Source organism: Lacerta agilis, chromosome 7 (genome assembly GCF_009819535.1).
Source record: "Lacerta agilis isolate rLacAgi1 chromosome 7, rLacAgi1.pri, whole genome shotgun sequence".
In the NCBI taxonomy this organism is placed as follows: Eukaryota; Metazoa; Chordata; class Lepidosauria; order Squamata; family Lacertidae; genus Lacerta; species Lacerta agilis.
Window position 1 is genome coordinate 64,418,312 of NC_046318.1, and position 14,855 is coordinate 64,433,166.

Sequence of the window (14,855 nt, forward strand, 5' to 3'; positions counted from 1 at the left end):
AGAAACTACCAAGTAGCAAGGGGGGGAATATTAGCAAGTGCAGTTACATGTGGGCAAGCTTCATTTCAGTTCCATGTACTGTACAAATGAAATCAATTGGATCAGAAACTGCTTGCAATCTGTTCTAAACAACGTCACTAATTCACTGATCTATAATGGACTGTGATAAATGCAATTAGAAACTGAAGAACTAATAGGCATGTCCACCCCTTTAGCCTTTGTACAAATATCAAACTACCAATTCAGATATGGGGCTAGTAACAGCAGCAGCTTCAACCTCCCGTTGACACATAAAGGAACAACTTTACATAGTTTATCACCAATCACCTGTCGGCCATATTCAGTAAAGCTCGGCGAGGATGAAAGCTCACTTTTACTCATTTTACTCTCAAGAACAGAACCCATCTTAGCAGACATGGGAGTTCTCTTCCCAAATGCCTAGCAATAAAAAGAAAACTTGATTAATCTCAGTTTAAGGTGAGTTAAAGCACTGTACTTTATATGCTTTGTGAGATTTTTAAAGCTTTGCTCTACACCCTTTTATACTTTCATTTTTTTCAAATTCCCAAAAGCCAGTTAGAAGAGGAAGAGGAGGAGGAGGAGGAATTTGGATTTGATATCCCGCTTTATCACTACCCAAAGGAGTCTCAAAGCAGCCAACATTCTCCTTTCCCTTCCTCCCCCACAACAAACACTCTGTGAGGTGAGTGAGGCTGAGAGACTTCAGAAAAGTGTGACTAGCCCAAGGTCACCCAGCAGCTGCATGTGGAGGAGCAGGGAAGCGAACCTCTAGAGCAACCTCTCAGTAATATCACCTGTCTGGACAGCTAGAGGAGATGCAGAAGAGTCTTTGGCTGCTACCCTTCAGTGAGATAACTCTTGCCTTACGAATCGAATGAGACCTGTTTTATGCAACTCTTGAGACACCATCAACAGAAGAATCAAGAGCTTGGAAAGGAACTTCAAATTAACATTCATATGATGTGAACACGGATCAGACACAACTCACAAATGTTCATTAATTTATATTTCGGGTTAGGGTTTTATCTTTCCTCCTTCTCAGGTGCTCAGCCTCCACCTTCAGGGTGACTACTATGGGGAGAGACTGGGCTCAGAGACAGCACACTGCCACTGTCTGAACCTATTCCCCATCTCTTCTGCAATCATTTGAGGGTGTTCAGCCTCCTTTTCCCCCTCGGCAACCTTTGGGGAAGAGGAGAGCATTTGCTGGCCCTTGTGTAGGCTGAAGGAAGCTACCAAAGTTAAACCCCCCACCCTAATCCTGGTTCCTGGTCAGAACTAGCACCTGCATGTTGCCTCCTGCTGCCCAGGGGTATTCCAAGAAGGGTACATGCATCACCCATGGCTGCAGCTTGAATAATATCTACTGCTGGTAGATTTCCTATTCTAATCTGCCTTCCCATCCAGTAAGGGTAAGGTGTTTATCTGCTATTGCTAAAGACCCTGCCTGGATGGTATGGAAGCTGCACTTCTTGGGATAGGATTGTGTTGCGAAGAATTATCAAAACAGCAGAGAGTATTATTGGCTGTTCACTCTCTACCTTAGAACGTATCTATACAATCAGGTGCCACAGAAAGGCATTAAATATATCAAGAGACCCATCACACCCTGGTCATGGTTTCTTTGAGCTTCTGCCATTGGGACAGAGATACAGAACAATGAAGGCGAGAATGAGCCGTCTCAAGAACAGTTTCTTTCCTAGAGCAATTTTGGCCTTAAATGGAAACTCTGGACTCTGGAGTCATTTTATTTTATTTGTTATATTGTCCTGTATTGTACTGTGTTTATTAGTATTTTTAAATTATGTGAAGTGCCTTATTTGAGTTGATATATCAACCGAGGAATTTCATTGTTCCCGCAAGGGGACAATGACAATAAAGATCTATTCTGTTCTGTTCTGTTCTGGATACCTCCCCTACCTTCCCTTTCACTGGGACTCCCAGCATTCCAGATGTGGCAGAGCTACTTTGCTACTACATTTAGATGAGTGGGCCCATGTTCATATGGAAGCAACTCTCTGAAATGATGGAACACCTTTTCTCTGGAGATGCTTGAAAGCCCAGGGTTTTCTGGCATCGCTAGAAGCCGCTTTCATTTAGACTAAGCTTTAGCATGCAATGTTACAGTTCAGCAACATTTAAATGTATGCTTTATATTAAAATGTTGTACCTGCTTCAAGTTCCAAGGAGGGCTGAAAACAAAGGTAATGAATGAATTAGAATTAGCATTTATGGGAGGGGGAGGGAGAGAAACAGAGCGAAAGAAACACTATTTTTAAAAATCTGGACAGTGATGTCCTTCCATTGACTTCAGCAGAATTTGAGTCAGCTCCATATCAAAATTGTTTTTACTGTCCCGCCTGTCTAAAGTTGGTGATGCTCTTTCGTTTCTTAGCTTTTCTCACCCTGTCATCTGTTTCTCTTGTTTTTCTCAGCTTCTTTTCTCTTCGCTTCTCCAGAAGAGGCAAAATCTTCTCATCAGCCAAATTGCTTCGGAACTCACAAAATTGTGGCCAAAATTTAAACAGAAGAGCAAAAATAGTCATCTAGAGCAGGAAAAAGAAGAGAGGGCTTTTATTTGTTTTAACAGCATATAGCAGGAGTACGCAGAAGGTGGATCAGGGTCTAATAGAAGATCTCCAGCTGATCTGAAGCAGACTGACCGGGGATCTGATTTCCAACTGTTCAACAACAGCAAATGCAAAATAGCTTTCCCCACCTAAGTTGGGCAGCTGAAATGGAGAAAGCTAAGGAGGGTCTCTTCCTGATGAACTGTGTTAAATTATGTTTCATCAAGCATTATCCCACCTTAGCAATATGTTTTCCCATCAATTTCCTTCTCACAAAAATATCAATTTGGGGGTGGATTTCTTCAGCAAAATCTCCAAATCATCTCTAAACCTGAATTTGCTGGTACGTGATAAGAATCCCACCTAAAAATAGGAACAGCCTGGAAGTGTGAAAGGACTTGGGAGTTCAGATCAGCTCCAGTTCCTAGCCTTACAATGTGCTCAGAGACACCCTGTTCCTAAATTCTAGTTGTCTCTCTTTTACGCTTGGCTCTGGTTAGTAGATCTTGGGAGTTCTTGTAAAAACCAAAGTAGCTCCAACAAGCCTGGTGTCTGCTCATCCCTGGCATAGAGAGAAACTGATGGAACTGCAGACAATTGGGGTATTTGCCATAAAAACAAAGCACATCTCTCTTTCCTAATGCCCAGCACAAACCTACACCTCCCTCCATATTGTTTCCCAGTATTTTGCCTCAGACCTGCACATACTTCTAATCAGTATGTGTTTATTGCTGATGAGAAACCTACCGGTACCTAAAACCAGAATTAATAAGCATTTCATTAAAAGAATGTCCTAAATAATTCCTTGCATTAATAAAAGCACAGAATAGCAGGTTTTGGTTTTTAAAAAAAATATGTGTGTGTGTCTGTGTGTGTGTGTGTGTGTGTGACAGAGAGAAAGAGAGAGAGAGAGAGAATGAATCACTTTAAGCTTCTATGACAAATGACAGTTTCCAGGTCTCTAGGATTCAGTGGCGCTGTGGGTTAAACCACAGAGCCTAGGGCTTGCTGATCAGAAGGTCTGTGGTTCAAATCCCCGCGACGGGGTGAGCTCCCGTCGCTCGGTCCCAGCTCCTGCCAACCTAGCAATTCGAAAGCACGTCAAAAGTGCAAGTAGATAAATAGGTACCGCTCCGGCAGGAAGGTAAATGGCATTTCCGTGCACTGGCGTAGGAAGGGTGGGGCGTAGGAAGGGCGGGGCGCCAAAGACAGCGGGATCCCGATAGGGTTCCATCTCAGCACGCCCCGTCCCCAGAACGCGTGCCACGCCCCGCCCCCACCTGCTTCCCGCCCCCAGTGCCAGAGCATGAAGCTCCGCCACTGTTTCCGTGCGCTGCTCTGGTTCGCCAGAAGCGGCTTTGTCATGCTGGCCACATGACCCGGAAGCTGTATGCCGGCTCCCTCAGCCAGTAACGCGAGATGAGCGCTGCAACCCCAGAGTCGGACACGATTGACCTAATGGTCAGGGGTCCCTTAACCTTTTACCTCTAGGACTCAAGGCTACCCACTATCCATTATTGGCCTGATGAAAGTATCCACCATCTCTGGGTTTAGCTGCATTTTCCATTCATACATTGGAGCCCTTTATCTACCCCACAATCTGTTCCGACTCTTGCGATCAGGGATGTTTTATGGATTCATATTAATATTTGTTTAAAAGGTGAGGGATGTTGGTAGGGAAGAACTGTTGGTGGTATTTTGTGGAAGTGAAGAATTAGCTAAATGGCCTTTCAAAACAGAAGCATAAAAGGCAGTAACTGCTGGTGGTCAACAGTACTAGTTTTTACAGATGACCCTATTTGGTCAGTACAGCAGAATAAGCATACTTTTTTAAAAAAAAAAGCGGGGAGGAGGGGGAAGAGCCTACAACCGCATCCAATAACATCACTCATCTAAAGAAAAAGGGCAGTGCATCTGATCAAGTTAAGCTGCCCTTGTGCATTGCTGACATTTGCAAAATCCCTAGCTCAGATCCAAAAATCCTTAGGTGTTTGCACTCACACAGTGGGATGCACTGATTTTTCATACTGGCAGCAGCTTTTATGAACTACATTGGAGAGAGAGAGAGAGAGAGAGAGAGAGAGAGAGAGAGAGAGAGAGAGAGATCGCTAGAAGGTCAGTCTATGAGTGACTACTTCAATCTGAATCTTTCATATTTGTTACTTAATATGAGTAAAGGTATGCCTATGGCTCCTTTAGTCCAGTTTCATACACTAAAAATCTGATGAGACTTAGAGGTAGGTTCTGGTTTTCTGGGCTGAGATTCGTGCCGGTAAATAACTGTGGTGGATGCAAAGCTGTTTCTTCTTTTTTTTTAAAGCTTTGCATCCACCACAGTTATTTACCAGCACAAATCTCAGCCCAGAAAACCAGAACCTTCCTCTAAGTCTCATTCTCAACACCTCCCAACTGAACCCAGGGTTTTCATCATTCTTATACCTGTGCCTCTCTAAACACATAAGGGCCTAGCTCTTTCCTGTGCTCAATGATCTTCTGGGCCTGCTCCTCAGGTATGTCAATCTGAAGAGCTGGTGGAATGGCAGAATTTATGAAGCAGTTGATGATGGTCGTGATCTTATTCTGGATGATAGCACTGTCACAGTGGGAATGGCACAAGTCCTGAAAGGGAAAAGTACAATAGACAGGGTAAAGACTCTCTGTAATATAAATATTTTATTTCAGAGCAACAAACAAAAATGAAAAATAACACAATGCAATAAATACATTAACACAATGTAAAGAAGAAGAGGCAGCAGCAACAAGAAGAGAAACAGATTAAAGCAATATAGAAGCCAATTTCTTAAAAAGCTGGGGCAAATAAGGCTTTACTTGGTATTAAAAATACATTGAGCTCAGTGCCACATAAGCTGCCTTGAGGATAGTACTCCATCATTGGCACAACACAACTGTAAGACACTCTCCCTGGTCACTGCTGCCTCATTTCAGCATGCAGAGGGACCCTGAAGAAGGGTCTCAAAGAAATATTTCAATAACGTGGCAGGTTGGAAGGGAGTAAGGTGGTATTCCTTAAGGTAACCTAATAAAACCCACCCTTAAAGAAGGAAGATCTTATTCCTTACCCTTTTATTACAGCTCTTGTAATAGTTGTAAAAAGGATTTCTATTCTCTGAAGACCTTTTTAAGGCTTCTTCAAATACACAGCTTAGCCATACCATGTCACTTATGCATTAGCATTGTTCCAGACATCCACTTAATCACCAAAAAGGCAAAGTAAGGTAGCTTGTAGGCAGGTTAATAGCCACAGCCACATGAATTTTCTACCACCTCAGTTCCATGATTATCCAGCTGTTTGGATACATATCCGCCCTGGTCCAGTGCCTCTACAGCACATCCAGGGGGTCTTCAGTATACAGATCAACCTAAGTACACTTTTCAGGTCAGTGTTGGAAAAACACTCTATTCAGTTCCATTGCATGTACAAAGCATTTCCCAACATTGGGAGAGATGTGGCAATCCTATATACTAAAGCACATGGCTTCCCCCAAAGAACTGCGAGAACTGTAGTTTGCCCACCACAGAGCCAGAATTCCCAGCACCCTTTGCACACTACTTTTTAAGGGAAGCCATGCACATAAAATGTATCATGTAGTTGTATTAAACACTAACCACACCCAAGAGTGAGGTCTATAGAAGCTAGATAGCTCAATTGGTTAGAATGTGGTACTGACAACACCAAGGTTGCAGGTTCGATTCCTGTAAGGGACAGCTGCATATTTCTACATTTACGGGGGGTTGGACTAGATGATCCTCAGAGTCCCATCCAACTCTGTGATTCTATGAGATTTCTTTGAGATACCGGTTATCTATGAGATAAGCAGGCTTGGTGGTGCCCCAAGGGTTGAGGAAATGCATGCGCGCACACACAAAATTATATATATAAACAAATACAAAGCAGGGAAAACTCAAAATAGTCCAATAATGGCTGACTTTTTTCTGTTTTTCAGCATGCTCAAAATGATGAGCGTCTGTTGGGTGGTGAAGCAGGGGTTGGGGCATAGAATGGAGTATCATGGAAAGAGGCCTGCCAGGTTGGCTGAAACTCTGAACAGAAGCACTCCAAACACAGCAATATTCTGTTGCAGGTCCCACTTGCCTACTTGAATGCTCAGACAAGCCTTCTGTATATATACGTCTGGCTACCGGAAAGATGGATTCTGAAAACAGAGCAATTTTTCAAGTCTTATAGTTGCACGATGAACCTACAAATGGATTTCAAACGTGCCTCATCTCTATGGCTGTGTACACAGTATACATTTACAGCACACCGGAAGCACATTCTCATTTCCCTCAAATCATTCCAGGCTCTGTAGTTTATCCCTCACCGATGCTTAATTCCAAAGCTGCCCTTAACAAACTATTGCGTGGGCACAGACTTATGTTGAATATTTGTAGTCATCCAGACAAGGGTTCCTTGTTCCCTACAACTGGAGGGATGTGTCTCATTAAGAACCACGCGGCTGTCATCACAGAAGAATTCAACATCTTTGACACAGTCACTTGAGTCTTATACGAACGATGTGAGGCGTTTTTTGTGTACAAAATGTGAAAACAAGCTTCAGGTCTTCCAGCCACAGCTAAAGCCACACTAGCCTGTCTCATATTGAATCTGGCAAGCTCAGTGTGATAAAGTATGTTCTGATATCCAGCTCCAAATCAGAGGATTCTTAACTATCATCCACCTGGTGTGGGGAGCCTCTTACTCCAAAAAGCATCAAGGAATCAAGTGGTCAGCCCCAGCTTTCCCCTATCCCAAAGAAATACCATTGCATACATAAATGTCAGAGTTTATGAGAAACTGAGTTGTTTCCCTTCCTTGATAGCCCTGTACCTTATATTTCTGCACCTCCTGCCAGAAGATCACTCCATTCTCCAGTAAATCTCCTTTCAGAGACACATAGCGTTGAAACTGATAGGCTGTGATTGGATTCAACAGGGCTTTGCGGAAAGTAATTATTTCCCGAGATGAAGAAACCCACTTACTCTCCAAATGCTGTCAAAAGGAAAGGGAGAAAGCACGGTGAGTAAACTCTTGTTTTGAAAAGCAATACTACAAGCATTAGTTAGGGTAAACTGCCTGATACTTATCTTTGCACTGACCCCCAACTTTCAGTAGTTTATTACAGGGACACAATAAGAACTTGGCAACCATTTTCTCCCTCCTATTCTTTTGTTTGATTTGGGCAACATTTCTTTGGAAGGGACGAAAGGGAAAAGGAAATGACTAACAGTGATTTAGAACATATGACTCCATAGTGTAAGTATGGAAACAGCCATCATTGTTGATTATGGCAAGAAACTCTTTTTTCTTATTGTTTTGCAGGCGGGGTGGAAGGGGTTATGAAGAGAAGGGGAAGAAGATCAGTTCGAGATCTAGTGGAAACAAATAAGAGCTGGGAAGAAGCGGGCAAACCACACATCCTACACATCTAAAACTCCCCTTGACAGCAACCTCACTAATAAAAGTCGCTTTGAAATCCACTGCCACAAGCACAACGGAAGCTGAAGGTTTGTTGTTTCTGGAACTCAGTTTCACCAACAGTAAAACGCGATTTAATGTCATCAAGACATTTGGAGGATCTTCACGCTGAGAAAATAGGAACGTGTAAAGCAGGTGCAAACAAGGAGAAAGCTCAGAAATAAAAACTTGAAAGAAATGGAGAGAATCTATGGGGATTAAATAAAAGACAAAAATGACTGCAGAATCAAAAAGCTTCCCTTCCCCCATTCCAACAAATCGCCTTTAGGTGACTCATCACCAGCAGCAGTAGTCTGCAGTGCAAATCTTACAGCAAGGTGTAAACCACTTAGGGGTTTATTTACAATTAAATGGTATATGAATTTTGTTAAGAAAATAAATTACATTTGAATGTGGAGCTCTCACAAATACAGCGTAAGCACTCACAATTCCTCTTGCCCTCCTCCGTCAGCATTTATAAAATAGGAAGTTACTACTGGGAATAGAAGACTCTGTTCCCTGTTTCCAGGCTATTTTTTACCTCCCATATGAAGTCTCTAGAGCCAAGATCTCTACCCACGTTCTTAAATAAACTTCCTACCTTTCTGAAACAGCCCAGACAGCTGGGAAATGAAGTAAGCAGAGATAACAGAGGAGTTGCGAGGAGAGGGGGCTTCACATGGCTCACTTGTCCTCAACCCTCTTTAGAATTTACACACACACACTCTCCTTTATTTCTCAGGCTCAAGGTGTGAGTCCCAATGCTTATGCAGCCAAAACAGCAGCACCCATGTAGAAGATAAAGGTTATCAGAAGGTTTGGAGGAACACCAGATTTTGCGCAAGTATTTTTTTTTTTAAATCATTACGGGGGAAACCCTGAAAACGGGAACCTGAAAAGTAGCCCAATGAGGAATGAGCATGATCAGTGGTCTCAGAATGCTGCCCAACTGTTTCGCGGCAGGAGGGAAGCAAAAAGGGCAGAAGGACTAGAACAATTAGTAGGAGCACTCCACACCGCAAAATGCTTCAGCAGGCACCATCATTCCTCAGCATTATACAACACACTAGAATTCCATCATTATGCTAGAGGAGATATCTATCACACTTCCTTTGGGCACTCTTGAAGCAATGTGCAAACTTACACATCTCACCCATTAGCATGTGTGAGGTGTGCCTGCCTCCAGGGGTCCCATACCTCCTTATGGGGGGCATGAATAGGTTTCCCTGTTGCAGGGGTGCCATCTTGGATAAAGTATTGTGGTGGCCCAGGTAAGCCCCACCCTGCACAATCAATCACATGACACCGTGCACACACCCCATTTGAATAGGAATGCCCATCAACTTTGTGGGGACCTGGCCCCCTCAAATATTTTTTTGTGGGGGGCAAAGCCCCCATGGCACCTAGGAGTTGTTTCCTATGCTCCATTGCCCATGATGCTGAAAGTGCAAAATGAAGAAAAACAACTTGCATATTATGGCATCGTGTGTGCATTTTTGGATGTAGCCCACTGACTATAAGAAGTTATTGCTCAGCTCAGCTCAGCTCCTACAATAGGAAGCAGAAAGAGCTGCTGTTTGTAGGTTGGTTTTTGCTGAGAGCACACTGGCTTTGCATTTTACCAAGGATGGGGAACCTGTGGTCCTCCTAATGTTTCTGGAGTAAAACTCCCATCATCCCTAACCATTGACCATTTAGCTGGGGCTGACAGCTGTTGAAGTCCAACAACATCCAGAGGTCCAGGAGACACCAAGCTTTGCTTCCTTGAATTTGCCTGGTGCTTTTTGGACCCTGCAAAACTTACCTCTTGGCTCTTGCTGCCTGCTATGACATACTTCCCAGTCCTGCCTTTGCCTGTATTCCCTGGTTTTCCTACACCTGACCCTGCCAAGATATACCACTCTGTTTCTGATCTAGCAAATTGCATTCATATCTCAGCTGGCTCCTGGCACTGGCAATATGGAGCCCAGACAAAAAAGAAAATGTCCCCCACCCCTTGCATAATGTATACAACATGTGTTATACAGAGCTTGCTGCTCTTTGACAAAGAAAGGAAAAATAGAACAGAAAGGCAAAAAGCCCTCCTGAGATGACATGTTACAGTGCTTTAAGATGTTTAACAATTGATATGATCTTTGCATTAGAATGCAGTTCTAAATGAAACAGATACTGTGAGATATGATTAATCCTGCCCACTTTGCTACATGCTTCGGATTCTTTTTTGGTGACTGCATTTAATCGCTCTCAATAATAAATTATCTTCCAGATGCTGGAGCAAACAGCTTGTCCCAATGAGTCTAGTGAATGCAAAGTACTGTACTGAAAATGTGCGTTAAGGTTACCACATTAATCCCTGACCTTGCAGTCATGGCAAACAATTACATTACATGGAAGTCCAAAAAATAATAATGTTATGGCAGCAGTGGAGTTGTCCGGAACTCAGTTGTCTTCTTGCGCATGCAAGAGCTTCTTCATGTACTGCAGCTTTGTTGGCATGAAATGGTGGTCCAGATCCAAACCCCAGTCTGCAAACTGCCCGCATCTGCCTCAGAAGGCAATGCAATGAAGCAAAGAACACCCCTTTGCAAGAGTCTGCCTTGCTCAAGAGGTAACACTGTGGCTTGCACAGAAAGGGATATGTCTAGCTGCCCAGGAATTAAAAATGTGTGCCTATCTCCTTAGGAAGCATTTATGTGCCCAGTTATGCCATGAGCAGTTTCCTGTGTCAGATAATACAATGAATGCATCTGCAAGTCGCTTCCATATATATTATAAATCACCTTCTAAAAAACTCTCCCAAGTCAAGAAGATAATTAAAAACAATTTAAAACAGCGAATGCATTGAAAACAAAACTGAAAACATGCAAAGTAAACATTCGTGATAAAGACCCATTTATCCAGCTGGGAAAACCTGTTGGAACAAAAATGTATTTGATTGCACTTCCGGTTGGGGTGCCATGGATGATGGCTGACAAATTCCATCGCTCCAATTCTCAGGGGGAAATTAGGGGCTGAGATGGGATTAATCAGCCTCCCAAATCTTCCCAGGGCTATGGAAAGACACTGCCTCATCCGCGGTTGCCTATTAACCCGGCTTCGGGGCTGGGGGCACTGGATGCAAAGCCCCTGAGTGAATTTGGCACTCTTTGACGCTTTCTCTCGCGAGCACACTAATCTCCATTTCCTAAGATGAAAAATTGGATATAGGATTTGGACATGCTTCAAATAAGAAGGGAGGAAATATTTTGCTAAACAATCCAGCCTCTGAGGTGCTAAAGAAGATCAAGAGGAAGAAGACTTAATCATCTAATTGGTATGTGGGAATGGGACAAAGGGGGGGGGGTGAGCCTTCTTTGCCATTGTACTTTATTTCATTACATTATATTACTGGGCAAAAAAACCCTTCAAGAAGGGCCGTTTTCATTATTTACAACAACCGAGATTTGAAAGTTTGATATTCATGGATATAATTTGGCTTCAGAATTTAGAACTGTGTGGAAATGAAAATAATATATAATAAGGCATTGGATGTTTGGATTGCTTGGAAGAGGATAAAGGGTTCTCCAAAATGTTGATATCGGGGTAGAGGTTGAGCATCATTAGCCGTTGAATGTCTTAGTAATGGATTTTGGATGGTTTCCTGGATACTCCTTGCTTTGTGAGGAATGACGCAGCTGTAATTAGGAGGAAATCTGCCATGTTGAGGACTGAGACCGTGCTGCGAAACTATAAGCCATTGGGGGGGGGGGAACCCTTAACATTTATTATCTCATTACATGTGTATGTCCAGTCTGACTGGGTAATCCCCCCTGGAAAGGCTGAGGTTAAGCAGCCGGTCTGAAAGAAGTACTGAGCTGTCGCTTAGTTTGGATTTTATCAGAACTGTGTGAGATGGCGACGGCCAGCTGCAATGACTTTTGGATTTGGCATAAGCATAAATGTGCAAGGAGGCACTGCAATTTATGGGAGAATCATCAACATTAAATCCACACAGCAATATATCTTTGCTTCTTTTATATCACTTGTCTGAAAAACTCAAGAGGCTATGAAGAAAGAATGAAGGATAATATCAGAAAGAATTAGGGGAATCATCGGAAATGACTATGGAATGCAAATGAAATTTGATGCTGATCAGAGCTCTTCACGTTTGAAGCATGGGAAGTCGAAAAAATTATAATTTGGCAGAATATTCAGATTATTTCATATGTTTATATATAATTTGGAACATTTAATGTGATTTGATTGGTTTGTTAAAGTGAAAAATTTAATAAAAATGATTTTTTAAAGTGTATTTGATTGTTCTTGGAAAGTGCAGGTAGCAGGCACCTGTCATATGTCAACAGGGATGCTATTCTACAGAACAGCAGCAGCAACACTAAAAGCCCTGCTCCAAGTTACTGTAGAGTGAGCTTCTGGTATCTTTGGAGAAGCTTGCAGGGAAAACTCTCCCACCGACTGCAGCATTCTAAAAAATGCATAAATGTAAATCATATATACTTGTAGTGAACTCAGTTGTCTGGCTGCTGCTCCCTCTGTAGCCAAAATACCATCCATGCAGAAGAGGGAGGTTATCACCAGGCTCAGAGGAACCCTAAGGCTTGCAGAGTACAAAAAAGAACTTGGTCGCGGGGGGAGGGATTCCTAAGGGCAGGGCACCTGAAAATAGCCTAGTGAGCATGCTCAGTAGCCACAGAATGCTGGAGGAGCCAGAAATAAGCAAATAGAAAACTGCAAGAGTGGGTGTGCTGGAATGGAGTTTCCTGGAAGAGAGCATGACTAGCTGGCTAGAAACCTGAATAGGAGCAATCTGCTATCCTGCTGCAGGTACCACTTGACTTATCTATATATTTGTATCCATGTTTGCAGCTCATGGCAAAACATGCATATGGTACCCAAGTAAACTCCCAAGTAGTCTCCCATCCAGGCATAATCAGGCCAAGACTTCCTTAGCTTCAGCAGCGGTTACTGTAGCTTATGCTTTCAGATCATGTCCCCTGGGCTCACTTAAGTTGGCACTTTACATCCTTCTTAAATTACCATTTCAGATGCAGGAGCGACGTAAGAGAGTACTGCTATGCCACAGGAATGATTGACCGGAAGACTGGCATCCAAACCATGACCTCCTGTCCACATTTTGTGGAGCTCCATTACCAAACTGTACTGCATTATCAAACACAATGCTCACGTGGCATGGGGTGGCAAACCAGGCAGGGAAGGGCAAACAAGGAACTTCGGCAAAGAGCTTTGCAGCCATTCAGGAACTAGCCTTGGAGTTGAATGCTGACCAGACACGAGCCACCTTCAAGGTATGCTAATGTGTGAAGCAGAGCTTCTACATGGTGACTGCACAAGCAGAGGTAGGTGGCAATTCTGGTTCAGTTGAGGGGGTGGGGAGGAAGTGATTTGTCTATTTGATTTATTTGCCTCCCGTGGGTTCCAAGCAATACACTACAGCTCAGGTTGTTTTGAGATATAAGTGCCCGTAGATATCAGCAGCGTGGGAAAACAGGGTTTCGGCATAAGGAAAACATTTAAGGTGACTAATTTAGAATGCAACAATTACTTTGAAGAATGACACTCCTATGGCTTCCCCATGATCTGAAGGCCATAAGAGTTTAAGCTTGAATACCCACAGACTGATAAATTAGACAATGCCGGATTAGGGAATTATTCATCACTCAGTACGGTGCTGAAAGTTATATTTCCTCCTCGCCTTCCTTTTTCCTTCTCACATCCCCTCCCCTTTCCATGTTGCCTGCACTGCCTTTTGTTCCAGATACTCTCCCAATGAATGCCTGCTATGCTAGACTGTCTTGTTTTCTGGATGTATACTGGTAAACATAAGCATGTATCCAGGTTAGGGATGGGGGAGAAATTCAGTTTGGTTAGGATTTTAATGTGAACCTAACCAATTCCCACTCCCCCCCACCAAAAATCAACACTATTCTCACTATCCTTCAAAATTCTTACTCCTCCAAATTTTGTGAGGTCGTTCTCCAACCAAATTATGCGAACGAAAACACAGATATTAGGGGGAAGTGTCTGTGCAAATGCATATATTAGCGAAAATTACATGAAATCCATTTCATTTGGGCAGAATTGTTTTCAATGATGTCTATATTAGGAGAAAGTCTCACTAAAATTTGCTCTCACAATAACTTTTTTTTTTTAACTGCCAACTGATGTGCAAATGTGGACATGGAAGTGTTCATCTAGTGACATCTGGAGGTCTGCGAGTTCGCCAACCCTGGTTCACAGCATCATGAAAGGAATAATGACTGCATGTGACCAGCACCAAGTCTTTGTGCCCAAATGTGCAAGGGTTTACATTGAAAGTACTGAGCATTCTTACTAAGGAGTAAATCCCACAGAGTTCAATGGGTTTTACTCACTAGAAAGTTTCCTTAGTACTGCAGCCTTAAGCTAAAGGTAAAGGGACCCCTGACCGTTAGGTCCAGTCGCGGACGACTCTGGGGTTGCGGTGTTCATCCTGATTTACTGGCCGAGGGAGCCGGCGTACAGCTTCCGGGTCATGTGGCAAGCATGACTAAGCTGCTTCTGGTGAACCAGAGCAGCACACGGAAACGCCATTTACCTTCCCGCCAGAGCGGTACCTATTTATCTACTTGCACTTTGATGTGCTTTCAAAATGCTAGGTTGGCAGGAGCAGGGACCGAGCAACAGGAGCTCACCCCGTTGCGGGGATTTGAACTGCCAACCTTCTGATCAGCAAGCCCTAGGCTCTGTGCTTTAACCCACAGCGCGTATGTAAACCCAGAATACAATCA

General features: G+C 43.2%; 1 protein-coding gene across 1 annotated transcript in view; it reads right to left on the reverse strand.

Moving 5' to 3' along the window:
• Positions 1–14,855, reverse strand: part of RGS22 (regulator of G protein signaling 22) — a 73,863-nt gene that overhangs the window by 6,973 nt on the left and 52,035 nt on the right. The window contains exons 22-25 of the mRNA XM_033156102.1: positions 7,441–7,602; positions 5,031–5,210; positions 2,427–2,567; positions 328–438 (exon numbers count right to left, since the gene is read on the reverse strand). Coding sequence (XP_033011993.1) covers positions 328–438; positions 2,427–2,567; positions 5,031–5,210; positions 7,441–7,602 — 594 coding nt within the window. The remainder of the gene's footprint in view (positions 1–327; positions 439–2,426; positions 2,568–5,030; positions 5,211–7,440; positions 7,603–14,855) is intronic.